Here is a 14,374-nt window from a genome sequence, read left to right as displayed (position 1 = left end):
CAGTGAAAACACAATGCAAATTGTCTATAACAAACTGTCAGTTCGTTGTGTTAGTTCAATGCTAATCTGTAAATATTAAGATAACGCAGTGAGTTACATAGGATCATACAAACTATCTTAACACACACCGAAGGTGCTTTATTTGGTCCTACTTTAAGTTGTACCTATTGATCTCAATTACCCACTATCATATATTTTAGGTATTCAACAGCTATGGTTCATAAAGGGTACCCATCAAGTTTCAGTCAAGAAGATTTTTGATGATTTTTATTTTTTAAATTTTTATGTTTTGTTTTGTTTTGTTTTTTATTTTGATCCTCCCTGAAGCTACAGATATTTTTCCTTGAGCTGGGGGAAAATGTATGACGCTCCCTCCACCACAAATGAGTTATTCGATTTTTAAAACCTACCCATGTTTGAAAGGTAAGAGTTAAAATTTGGAGATGAAGTTAGTTCATGCAAACGTAGTTATGTATTTACAAAATACAAGTATTTGAATTTGTATGCCCCTCCTTTAAACCAAAATGAAAAATTGATTAATGATTAAAAAATTATTTGAATTGCCTCCCCCTTTTTCACATCGTCAACATCTATGTGAACAGTCCTAAAATAAAAATATTTGAACTTTGACCAGAATATACTTTGTGTGGGATATCTCATAAGATAAACTGAATTGTCTATTTGAAGCTGCAGCTAATTAAGTGGAAGTACTACGTATCTGGCACAAACTCTGAAACACAACTGTAGTGCCACTGCAAAACTGCACACATCAACTGGTACAGTGTTCACTGCTAATGTGGATTAATGTGTCCTGTCTTGTAGCAGCTCCCATAGACACAGGCTCATATAGACAAAAGTAATTAAGATGAATAATCAGGATTTAAAGAGCCTTTGTTTGCGTTATTGCTAAATTCCAGGATAAGGACACTGTTTCTCTGCGGTTTACATGTGCGTATGAGGCAATTTGCTGTGTGAATGTTATTGTTCAAGGCTAACTAGGTAGTAAAACAATAGGCGTGATGTGTCATAGCAGTAAGTGCTGCTCTGAAGAGCTAAACTCCCCACCGCTAATGAATTCATTAATCTCTTTATTTATTCCTGACAAGCAATTATCTCCTCTCACAGAATGAGGGTCAGGAGGCAAGGTTGAGAGCTCTCACATATTTGCTGAGGAGGAAACATTCAAAGGGAGCCAATTGCTGCTGTCCACATACATCTGCTCCCACTAATTTTTCTTTTTTGGTCAACACTTTGATGCACCTCTTTAAAAATCTTGAGTATGATGATTCAGGTTGGCCTACTGGTTAGGTACTTTCATCCAAATCTAGATTTAAGTTAGTTACATCAGTGGCCACATTTTGTCTTAGACAGGGGCATATCTATGGGGTGGCAAGAGCTGCAATAGCAGTTACCACCCCACCTCACTTGCATCCAAACCTATTTAGCAACATATGCACTATTGCATTTAAAGATTTGTCCACACGACTTCAAAAAAAATTGTATGTATCCCCAAGCTTCATAAATTTGTTTAACCCCGTGGAAAAAGTTCAGTCAGAGGCTGAGCTGCCACACACTTACACAGACACATTCTGTCCTGTCTGGTCTGTCTGGTCCAGTCTGGTCCTGTCTCGTCTCCGCCCCGTAGTAGGCCCTTCAATGGACCCGCTGCAGTTTGCCTACCAGCCTGGCATTGGGGTGGACGAAGCCGTCATCTTCCTCCTGCATAGAGCTCTTTCCCACCTGGAGAAGCCCGGAAGCTCTGTGAGAATCATGTTCTTTGATTTCTCCAGCGCTTTCAACACCATACAGCCTGCACTTCTGAGGGACAAACTGGAGCACATAGGGGTGGCTAATCACCTCACATCCTGGATCCTGGACTACCTCACGGGCCGGCCACAGTATGTCAGGACCCAGGATTGTGTATCGGACTTGGTTGTCTGCAGTACGGGGGCCCCGCAGGGAACAGTGCTGGCACTGTTCCTCTTCACCCTCTACACTGCAGACTTTTGATATGACACCCCCACCTGTCATCTGCAGAAGTTCTCTGATGACTCTGACATCATCAGCCTCATCACAGATGGGGATGACAGGGAGTACAGCGAACTGAACCAGGACTTTGTGGACTGGTGTCTGAGGAACCACTTTCAGATCAACACGGGTAAAACCAAAGAGCTGATGGTGGATTTCCGCAGGCGCAGACTCCTCCCCCCAACACCAGTGAACATCCAGGGAAAGGACATTGAGATGGTGACATCTTATAAGTACCTGGGTGTTCATCTTAACAATAAACTGGACTGGACTGATCACACAACAGCACTATACAAGAAAGGCCAAAGCAGACTCTACCTGCTGAGGCGGCTCAGGTCTTTTGGAGTGCAGGGGGCGCTCCTGAAGACCTTCTTTGACACTGTGGTGGCATCAGCCATCTTTTACGGAGTGGTCTGCTGGGGCAGCAGCATCTCGGCTGCAGATAGGAAGAGACTGGACAAGCTGATCAAGAAGGCCAGCTCTGTCCTGGGATGCTCTCTTGACTCTGTGCAGGTGATGGGAGAAAGGAGGACGACAGCCAAGCTTTCATCTCTGAGGACTAATGACTCCCATCCTCTGCAGAAGGAGATAAAAGCTCTGGAGAGCTCCTTCAGCGATAGACTGATTCGCCCAAAGTGTGTGAAGGAACGCTATTGCAGGTCCTTCCTGCCTGCTGCTGTCAGGCTACATAACCAGCACTGCTCACAGTAAACTGCACCATGGACACTTTAGGGACACTATGGACACTTTATAAACACCACTATAAGCATTGTTGTCCCCCATGTTGGTGTTTATTTGCACATTCAATATTCACTTTGCACTAAATATGTTCACTTTAATCCATTGCTCACTTCTTATCCACTGCTCATTATTATTATTATTATTATTATTATTATTATTTTTATTTATTGCTGTTTCTTGTATTTTCTGTACTTTTTTCTGCATGCCTAGTTTTTTAAGTTTTTTTTTAAAATATTGAAATCTTTAATTTGACTCTTTCCCCTTGACTGCTGTAACACTGGAATTTCTAAATTGTGGGATCAATAAAGGTGTATCTTATCTTATCTTATCTTATCTTATCTTATCTTATCTTATCTTATCTTATCGTATTCAGTGTGTCCTTTGCAAGTGGCAACCTTGGGGGCTGAAGAATGAGGCCAACACAAAAGTGCCAAAAACTGCAGTTCTTTGAGTATCCACTTGAGGCTGGCTCCAGAAGCCAGTCAGTCCCCAGTAGTCTTGCCACCAGACAATCAGAGATCTCCGCCTTCTGATAGTCTGGGGACACTCCTTTCTAAAGTGTGTTTAACACACCGGAGAAAACGGCCGGCAACAAAGCAACACCTCTTGCATTTTTGAAAAGGACACGCCCTCCTGGAAATGTGCCCTCCCCCTTTTCTCGTCCGCAAGGAAACAAGTTTTATCAAACTTCTAAAACTTTTAACGCAGTCGGACTATGTTTACGAGCACAAGAGTTCAGCGAGCTACCGAAGGACCGCCCTGTGGATTTACTATTGGTTCTGCAACGTAGGGAGTTTTTTTAAACTCTGAAATTGTATCCGCCCATCTAAACACAAAATCAGGGAGAAAGACATCAGTCTTTAGTTAAGCAAAGCGTCTAAAGACTGACTTGTGAGTCTAAGTCCCCAGAGACCCCCATGTTAAAATACACAACTTTACAGCAGAAATAAACATGTTTGCAGCCTGGTACAAAACAGTTTTTGTCTCTATAGCTAATTTCCCACTCCATTAAACTGTACAGGTAGTGATTTTTTATATAACTCACCCATTTTTATTATAATAAAATTATTATTAATCACTCACATTTTATCAAGGCTTAAAGTTACGTGTAATTAAGGGTGTGACCGCTTTGAGTGATGGGCCATCTGCAGATAGTGTCATCGGTCACAGTTAGATCCATCCCTCGCTCCTCCACAGCTCCACCTTCTCACTCAAATATGGTCTCTTCTGGCTTTAAAAAAAACAAGAAGGTGACAGCCAAAATGCTGAACTCAAGGCTTCAGAATGAGAGTTCACAAACCAATGGACGACGTCATGGTAGCTACGTCCATTATCTTTTGCAGTCCTTTGCTCTAGCCTACAGCTAACATCTGTACAGTTGGCACAGAAGCAGTACATAAAACACACAGCCCCCTTCATTTACTGAATATTGAGGTTCTAACTCAGAGGGCTCTGTTAAGAATGTTGGGTTTTTCAGTTAAAGAAGTCAAACCTAGCCAACTAAGGATATTTTATGTTCATTTACCCATGCCTTCTCTGCTGTTAATGAACCCTTCTCAACCACAAATAGTCAGAAGTATTGATGACTGCTATTTATTTACAGATGTTCAGAGAAGTTGGTGCATGCTGTTTTAGAAGTTACCTGGCTAACTGAGTAATTCAGAGGCCTGTACTGTGAAGCAGGATTTGGAGTTAGCGAGGTAACTTAACTCTGTGTTTTCAGCACCACAAAGGTGGTTCTCTTTTTACCAAGATAAATCACCATGGCAACTTATGCTGAATATGTTCAGAGTATCGGATCACAGCCTGTCAACATCTGGACCACTGACCAATCACATCACTGAAGAAAAAGTGTCCATGGACAAAAGTCCAGAGTCTCAGGTAAAATAGAGTAGTCTTTATATTGTTATAGGCGGCTGTGGCTCAGAGGTAGAGCGGGTCGTCCACCAATCGAAATATCAGCGGTTCGATCCCGGGCTCCTCCAGTCTGCATGTTGAAGTATCCTTGAGCAAGATACTGAACCCAAAATTGTTCCCGATGGCTGTTCCATCAGTGTGTGAGTGTGTTAAAACTGAGTAGCAGGTGGCACCTTGTATGGTAGCCTAAGCCACCAGTGTATGAATGTGTGTGTGAATGGGTGAATGTGACTCGTAGTGTAAAAAAAAAAAGCGCTTTGAGTGGTCAGATGACTAGAATGGCGCTATAGAAATGCAGGTCCATTTACCCTAGGTCAGTAGAATTATTTCATTGTTTCAGGGCTCTGTTTCCACTGGTTTTAAAACAGAGCTTCTAACAAATGAAGAGATCATTTAAAACACTAAAAACATGATTTTAGTGGTATTTTAACTTATGCAAAGTTTACTTTTTTGTGATAGTGTTGCTAATTTTATACTCAGATTCAATCACTGCAGCTTAAATGACATGATACACCTGTGTGACAAGAACTAGGGAAAAAAAATAATATTTTATCACAAACACACTGTTAATTGGCTCTCGTAGTTATAAATGCAACATTTGGGTCAGATAGACCTCATCAATCATTACCTAGGCTCCTTTTCCAACCTTTATTTACTTTGGTGGCAGAAAACAATCTGGCATCACTTTTAAGTATTTTATGGGACATATATAGAGTAGTTTTGTCATCTTCCAACTAAATAGCAAAAAGTACTCTATATGTCACATTTAGCCTTGTGACACCTACAACATGTAATTTAACGGTAAATTTTTGGATAGTATTTTCAAAGAGTCTACATTTTCCATTATAAAATTTCAGAGTAGACATTTTACTGTCTCACAGTGCCAGACATTTTTGGTACCATTTCAGCACATATGATATGAAGCAGCCTATGTCTGATGATGTCGCTCATAATGAACACCCCTGCCTCTTTCACAAGAATGCACTTATGGCTGGATAGGAAAACCCAGAGTTGATAACGAACTAGTTGATATGAACTAGTTGATAACCAGTTTCGGAGTACTGCTCATCCAGACAGCCAATGTGATGGGTTAGTCAAGCCAGATAACGAAAAGATATCCTGGGTAAGTTGAACTGGCTTCGTAGTACAGGCCTCTGTTTAAGGCAGGTGTCTGAATGATGGACACTGTATACAAAACCGAAGCTGACATTCCTGCACCTTTCCATGAATAGTGGGGCATTGTATTTTTTTGGTTTATATATGTATTACCTTTGAACTACTGGGCACTTTTTACAATAAACTTAGTTGAGTGGCATTTTGTGTTGATATGTGACGTTTGTATTATATTTGTTATATTTTTATATTACACATATATTGTAAGTTTGAAGTAGTTTTAACTACTTTTTCTAAATAGCGTCAGTTAACCAAACTTAATTTCTCCCTATGTGTAGCTCTGCTGTTGTTTAACCAGTGTGAACTAAATGGTAGTTGCAAAGCTTCAAAGCAGCTCCTCTAGCACTGCCAGCTTATTGTAGAGACTGAAGATAAAATGTTTACCGGCATCATAAATATGCAGTTTTAAAATGTGAGTTGTAAAAAATGGACAAATTACCAAGAACATTCTGGTATTTCATATGACACAATGAGACAGGTGTATGTTGCATTTAAGAGAGCACAGTATGAACAGTGTAATATGCATGTACCTGCATGTACAGGTAAGGCTTGTGTAATATTCAACCTGAACTGAATGCCTATTGGGCTTCCATAATAAACATAACATCACTGATGGAATCTCTGTGTTCATCAGATAAGTTGATTCTTTGGAGAAACCATAAGTGGTTCATCACCAACAGACTGACACTGGAAATCATCTCTGAAGTCATTGGCCCTGTGGCCAACTTTTAAAGGGAGTCAGGTGGGTATGTGTGTGTTTTACTTTGGGGAAGGTTCAATAAAAATGAAAGTTGTGCTACATTTGCACACTTTATATCTTAAAATTTTAATGGTGCAGACCTAGCTATAAATAAAAACAAACCAGCATTCAGTGGTGTTAAGATGAACAATACACTGGCCTGCTCCAAACCAGCACGAGTTAACAGTGCTCATTGATCTTCTACTTCTACAATAAAACTGAATTGTAAACTGCCTTTCAGGTCCCACACCTGTGCGTGGCTGCGTGTGGAGTCAATCGAACCAGATTTAACTTAATACACTGATTTACATTTTTATTTGCTCCTTTTTATATAAGCACCACCAGCAGTCTGTGCCATTCTGCCAAAACCTCCTGCCACCTTTTTGACACCTCATGTAAAACTTGCTCAGTCTGCCACGGGTGCTAGAACTCATAAAGTTTGACCTTGCAATCGCTTACGTGTTTTTCACACATAGCAGGGCACAAAACCTATAAAAGGCATTCAGTAATCGCTGAGGACAGGCCGAACACAATGAAATAGGTCTTAGCGGGGAACCACAGCACTCCATCTCCAGCTCATCTCTGGGGGATGACCGTCTAAACTGGAATAAAACCCTGTTAAACTGTGTCACAACATGAATCACTGCCCCAGGAGACATCCATCACTGCTTAAAAGGTGACCACAAATGATCTGTGAACCACTAGATATTGATTACTCATGTGCTGCAGGTGTCATGTTTAATGTTGCAGCGGCTTGATAGTGTCGCCTCTGACAGTTGCTGCCCTAACTCTGCTCTGATAGATTTTAATGGTGAAATATTGATTTCTTTCTGGCCAAGGTCTGCCAGCAAGGGCCAGATCATTTGTTGGGGTAATGCAGGACACTCTGTGCCCTGGTCCCAATCAATCATTTTGACAGGGAGCACCAAAGACAAACGAGAGACAGAGGAGAAAAAAATCAGAACTGGTGAAGTTACAGCAGATACATCCACCATCAAGACTTACATGCCTGCAAAGCAGAGAGACACAGAGCAGTGCAGATATCTCCAAAACTGGCTCCATTTAATATGAATACTAATGATGTGTTTATTGAGTGGGAATGCTCAGCAAATCACAGCTGACGGGATAACAGTCAGAGTGCCTTGAGTGGGGAATGAGGATCTCGGAGAGAGGGTCTATATTTTATTTAAGGGCTGGGGAGACAGACTCAGGTAATGTGTTGTGTTACAACTCAGTGGTTGTTCCCCCCAGCCAGAGCGATAACAGACTTGCTAATGGGAAGCCATCAATCACAATCAGCCTCCTATTCCACGAGTGTCTCCACTCTCCTCGGCTCTGTAAGAGGGAGCTGGAGTCGAGGTAATAATGGAGTTTTGTGGCTTAGCTGCAGCAGCAGCAGCAGCAGCAGCAGCAGCAGCAGCAGCCTGTCCTGGAGTCATATTTCCAGCCAAAGCAATAGATTCTTTGCCATGTCAGCATGTCTTTTAATAAGAGAGCACAAAACGGCCATGAGGAGCAGTTACAGTCTGGACAAGTCCTTGGAGAGGAGAATTAACACAGAGCTGGTCTCAGGTGGGATGAGTGTGTTGGGTGTTTGGTGCCAAAAGCAGCTAATTGGTTTTTCATTACACTGTTCAGTCTACTGTTCTATCCACAGAGCACAGGCTACAGACAAAGGACAAGAGACTGAGAGAAAAAATGAATGAGTGTAGTCAAAGTTATACATGTGTGGTTCATATATTTCTGACCATTGAAATGATTGACTTCCCTACCTTAGCTGTGGTATATAAATCATTGTATACATTGTACATGAATCTGTGCTGAAGGTCAGTCCCAAATAGTTTACAGGTGAAGCATTTTGTACCAAACCCTACCAAACAAAACTTGACCGCAGAGGGCTATGATATGGTATGATATTTTTTGACTCTGAACATTGATGTATTGTATTGATCTATACCTGACTGACCCATCTTCTGGGGTGTCGTCCGGTGTCTTCTTAGCAGCCTAGAAAACAGAAACAGCTTTTTATTATGGGAGATAGGCTATGGCTTAAAAATAATATTATGATATTTTTCTCCTCTAAACTAGTGTAGACTACTAAAATACAGTAGTCCATAAACCAAATTTATGCAATACAACGTCAATGGAGAGTGATTAATTGTTTACCCCTCTAGTGGACGTGGGGCTTAAATGTGCCCTGTCTCTATAGGATAATTTAAGTTTAATTTGTAATGCATATCGTATCAAAAGCCTCTTGCTGAACATTATAGTACAAATAGGTGAATTTTGACACCCCTAATTATTATCATAATAATTGACACAATTTATAGTGTTGTAAGTTATTTCAGTTATTAGTCAGTAGCTTCCTAACACAGCTGGTCACTGTAGTTTTTAGAAAACATAACTCTAACAGAGGGAAATAATGCATTTCTTGATGACTATTTTCAGCAGCGAATTAATCCACATTTAGTACTCCAGTGAGTATCTGGGGCAGCAGGATGGTGTACGTGGCATTGAGTTTAAATAAAGCTCTAAAAGCCAAGAATGAAAAGTTTGGTTTTGTTTGCACTTTCATATTTCTAAGTAATTAGTGTCATAACTAAATTAAAATTGGTTAAACAGATCGGTTGAAAGACTGATCTTTAACACGGTGGAAGCTCTCTCAGGCTCCTCTCATTCCTGAAAGATGCAAGTGGTTTAATCCGCCCCTACACGAGGATTTGTCTGTAAGCGCAACTAGAGCCGAGTGAGTGACTGCTCATGCTGCTGGAGCACCAACGTACACTGTCATGCCTTTCCCCAAGAAAAGGAAATCGGAAAGTAAAGTAAAGGAAAGGAAAGGAAAGGAAAGGAAAGGAAAGGAAAGGAAAGGAAAGAAAGCCAACTGACTTTGAAAAAAAATGTTTTTAATAGTTAGCAGTGAGAGAGACATCGGGAGAGGAAGGGCGAGGGCCCTCAGAAACTGCTTATGCATTGGGTGAAGAATTTGGTGCTACTCCCCTGCCACCAATCATTTATATGTATGATTACAGAAATAAAGAGCGTGGATGACCAGAAGGGGGCACAATACTACACGTCTCCTAAAGCAGCATCACTGATGTGTCACAACCTCTGTTGCATCGTCACCAGCCTGACTGTAATGGATAAAGTGATTTTGACCAGGGTGAATAAATACAGTCGTGTTATGAAGTACACCACTGATCCTTTTCTGTGTGTTTTTTTTAGATTAAAGTTACAATAACATATAAAATTTTATAATATAAGGGATATAATCTTTTAATATAAGGCTATTTAAAAAGCATACTGTCATTGTCCTGTTCCTTACTGATGAGCCTCTATGTAATGTTTAATAAAACTCATTACATATAATGAAAAAAAAAGATAGCTGGTGTTTTATATGATTGATACTTTGTGATGTGACTGATGGGATGTTCACGCGCGCACACACACACACACACACACACACACACACACACACACACACACACACACACACACAGCTTCCCAAGAGGGATCAAGTGGAGGTTAAAGACTTGAAACCAGACTAATGGCTGACTTCCGCCTTGTATTGTTTCGTTGTCTTCAGGCTGTCTGTGTGGAACATGCATGTCAGTCAAAGAGGTGTCTGCATGTGGCACCATGTTCCTATGGCAACCTGGTAGCTTCAGAGCAAATGCAGCCAGACAGGGGCCCTGACTCACATACCCTTGAAACCCAGTACTGTATTCTTGGTCATGTTTACTTTTTATTGATGTATATTATTTTGCAGACATCTGTTTCATTTTAGAAATATATCAAAGAAGTTTGACCCTGATGCTGTATGTGTTGAACCAATAGAAAAAGGTTTGTTTTGGCAAACTGCATATTAGTAACTTGTATTTGACATGGCCACATCCACAGACAGCAATAGTCACACACAACAAAGTGAGGACTTTGTGTGAGAGGGAACAATGGTCTGGTCACACATGAAGGGCTGTGTTTTGTGGCAAACGTTCAAGTTCCTGAGTCTCCATAGATGTCCAACCAGTGGGGATCCAATAGGCTGAGGCCACTGCAAAGACAGGTCAAGACCGATGTCAACAGACTGGGATCAAACTTGGCCTCACAGATACAGACTTACTTTTGAAAAACATACAATACCTGTGAAGTTTCTTAATGTCCTGACAATAATACTTGATGGATTAAAAGATCTGCGGTGTGAAAATGCTGCCGCCTTTTTTTGGTATCCAATAAATGATAGCATATACTCATAAGAGAAACTCCCAAGACAACCACTGTCACCTGGACAGACAACAGAGGTAAATCATCTCTTAACAATTTCAAAAACGAGTCAGGGGAGCAGTGAAGGTCTTTCATCAAGACACTCGTCACCATGGCCATGAAAACCCTCCTCAGTGTCAGGGGCCCGAGTACAAAGGCAGACTGTGCTCCTCCTCAGGCAGAAAGTGAGTTTGTGTCTAATCACATATGGCATTGTCATCATACAGTGATTTCCTGCCCTGACACAAACTCCACAGCCACTCGGTCATGGAGGTCAAACCGAATTTTCTCAGAGAGGGTCTGAAGATTCAAAGGCACTGTCACGGTCCCCTTGGTGATTTAGACTCGTCCCCCCTCCCCGCCCCGTCTCTCTTCTGGGAATGTACAAAGCTAAATTCAAGCAAAGATGAAGTTCGTCACTGTTGGGATATGTGTGCAGCAGCAGTTTGCGGGCCAAAAGGTCAACATTTTTGGGGATTGCACACTCAGGACATGGCTTACAAACTGCACGGTGTGTGGTTGTCCCTGGATTTTTACATGAGACATTCACTGCTCGGCTTTCTTCACTGCCACTTCTTTTTGACGTGTCCTTGGTTGCATTGCCCGGAGGTATATTTCAAACACACATTTCACTATGGAAGCTTTTGACAGTGATTCTGTGTTGGTGATGTTGTAACAGGTAGATAGGTAACCCGTTTCATTTCATACAATTAAATAGTACAATGTTTTTATCCCTGTCACATCTGATTAGGTGATTTTCAGGTCAAAAGTCATCTCTAGATTACACCTGAGCAAAAATGTGACTATTTTATGTTGAGTGCAAAGGCATAGCACCAAATTCTGGGCCCTATGCATAAGCAGTCTCTGTGGGGCCCCGCCTATCCTCGCTTGATCCATGTCTCTCTCGCGCATGTTTTGAATTTTTTTTCTTGTTTGCTTTCCTTTTTTCTTTCCTTTTTTGAAATCCCAATTTCCCTTTCTTGGGGGAAGACATGACAGTGTATGCTTGTGCTCCAACAGCATAAGATGAAACCTTGTGCAGGGGTTGACCAAACCATTTTTCTGGGGTGGAGGTACAAAGTTCAGTTTTTCAATCAATTTATTTATACAAATTCAATGTATTAAATTAAATTAAATTTAACTTATGGCACTAATTATTAGAAATGCAAACAAAACCCAACTTTTTATTCCAGGTTTTTCATGGGCCCCCCTCCCACAGGGGCCCTAGGTGATCAGTCACACTTTTCCCCCCACTGTGATGGCCCTAATCAAGGGTATTTACAATCATTGTTTCTACAGCAAATACACGTGTTCTACTCTGAACATATCATAACTCTCACTGAAATAATGTCATCAAAATTTTAAACTTCTATTTTTCAACTAAAATTTACAGCATCGAGGTCAGACACTGAGGTCATGTCATCTCTGGAATTTGGGGGTTTTAGTAACATGGGGGAGATACATTCTACAGAAAAAAAAACTAATGGATTTTATTGGAAGAATCCAGTATTTTTAGATTTTGACTTTTAAAAAAAGGAGTAATTAAATAATTCAGAATTTCAACACCAAGATTTTATTTGTGGAGAAGGCTCTGAAGCGCCACTGAGACCATGTTGGGAGATACAAAAAGAACATAAAAGTAATCAACCACTTAACTGAATGAATTTGACTAAACCTAATTCAATTCAATTCAATTTTATTTATAAAGCCCAATATCACAAATCACAATTTGCCTCACAGGATCACAAATCACAATTTGCCTCACAGGGCTTTACAGCATACGACATCCCTCTGTCCTCTGACCCTCACAGCGGATAAGGAAAAACTCCTTTAATGGGGGAAAAAAACGGTAGAAACCTCAGGAAGAGCAACTGAGGAGGGATCCCTCTTCCAGGACGGACAGACGTGCAATAGATGTCGTATAGAACAGATGAATAAAATGTTTTCAAGACTTAAGTTTTAGTGTCTGGTCAAGCTATTTAGGGGATGCATTCAGCAGATGGACTCCTGTCCTCAGTATATTTAAAATCTTTGCTACAGCTCTGGTAGTTTTAACTTGGGATTTTACATGTCTTTGGACCTGTAAATAACCCAAATGGAAATTTAATGGAGAAGCCGGCATGATTTGACTGGTTCCAGTATTTTTGTAATATAGTATATTTTGTAACATTAGCATGATTTAAATTTAAATTGATTTATATACCCAAAAAGTACAAAACATATTTAGTTGTTCTTTTCAGAGTTATTTAGACAAAGACAGGACACAGACACCCAGACTACTGGAAATCTTTCACAGCAGCTGACAGAATGATACTGCAGCTTTATACAAGGGGATGGATTAATACCTTGGCATTATTTAGATAAAAAAACATGTAACAGTCAAATTCATAAATCTGTAAGTCAGTCGTGTCATTGGTCTGCAGTGGAGGAGGAGCCTCCACGATACTGGTATGTGGCTGTTCCACGTCTGACAATAATAAAGGGCCGAGTACTGGTGTTTGGCTGCATCTGGTGTCAATGAGAACCAGAGACCTGAAACCTAAAGTAGGAACCTTACTTTCTCAGCTCTCTCCCACTGTTTGCTGCTATTTATCCACTTGCTTTCCTCTTGTACACTCTGTACACAGCCTCTTTCTTGTCCTTTTAGCTTGTATGCTGACAGACACATATGAGATGCTAAATCACTGATGCCATTAGACATGCTTGCCGACCAAACGGATGACATGCTAGGGTCCTAATCCTTGGTTTGAATTGCTGTGCGCGCCGTGACTAAATGCTTTTGGTCAAACACAAATCATCAGTGTGTAATCCACTTAGCTGTGTGTGTATGTGTGTTCATGAGAGACACAGACAGAGAAAGAGAGAGAGAGAACGACAAAGATAGTTTGTGTGTGTGTGTGTGTGTGTGGTCAAAAATAGCATAACAAACTGTAACATAGCAGCTTTTAAGCTGTACATGGCCTGCAGGTCATGAAGGAGCTGGGGATTAGCTAATATTAAAGCCTCTGTTTATGTAACACCTGGCACTTTGTCTGTGCCCATTCTCTAACCTTTTTCATCTGATCACATTCATTCTTAGGTAGTAGCCACATGATTAAACTACCAAATATTTGGTACCTTAAAAATGTAAAGGAAGTAAGGAAATATTCTCTAATTTATTTGCATTATTTCAACAACTGGAATGATAAGCTCTGCTGCACTGAGCCACAGAAAGATGCAGTTATGATGTCGCCTACAGGTGTTTTAATATCACTCTGAAAAAGTAGAACATTTTAAATGACAAATAAAGTTAGCATAAGGGTAACAACGGTACGAGATTTTCACAGTATGATAACCGTCTCAGAAAATATTGTGGTTTCACGATATCACAGTATTAGAGAATTATTATTATCATTATCAGTCAGAATAACCCTTAAAGGACTGAAAACAGATGGATTATATATATTTTTTTCTACATTTGAATCTCTGACCCTTTTTTAATAGAAGTATGTGTAAAAAGACTTTTCTTTTAAAATA

At 40.5% G+C, this 14,374-nt stretch overlaps 1 protein-coding gene across 2 annotated transcripts in view; it reads left to right on the top strand.

The window, feature by feature from the left end:
• Positions 1 to 2,025, top strand: part of insig2 (insulin induced gene 2) — a 20,889-nt gene extending 18,864 nt beyond the window's left edge. For both annotated transcript variants that reach the window (XM_050048361.1, XM_050048360.1), the window contains exon 6: positions 1,617 to 2,025. In XM_050048361.1, coding sequence (XP_049904318.1) covers positions 1,617 to 2,010 — 394 coding nt within the window. In that variant the 3' untranslated portion in view covers positions 2,011 to 2,025. The remainder of the gene's footprint in view (positions 1 to 1,616) is intronic.
• Positions 2,026 to 14,374: the final 12,349 nt, after the last annotated feature.

Source organism: Epinephelus moara, chromosome 7 (genome assembly GCF_006386435.1).
Source record: "Epinephelus moara isolate mb chromosome 7, YSFRI_EMoa_1.0, whole genome shotgun sequence".
Taxonomy (NCBI): Eukaryota; Metazoa; Chordata; class Actinopteri; order Perciformes; family Serranidae; genus Epinephelus; species Epinephelus moara.
Note: the sequence above shows the minus strand (reverse complement) of the source record. Positions and strands in the feature narration are given on the sequence as shown.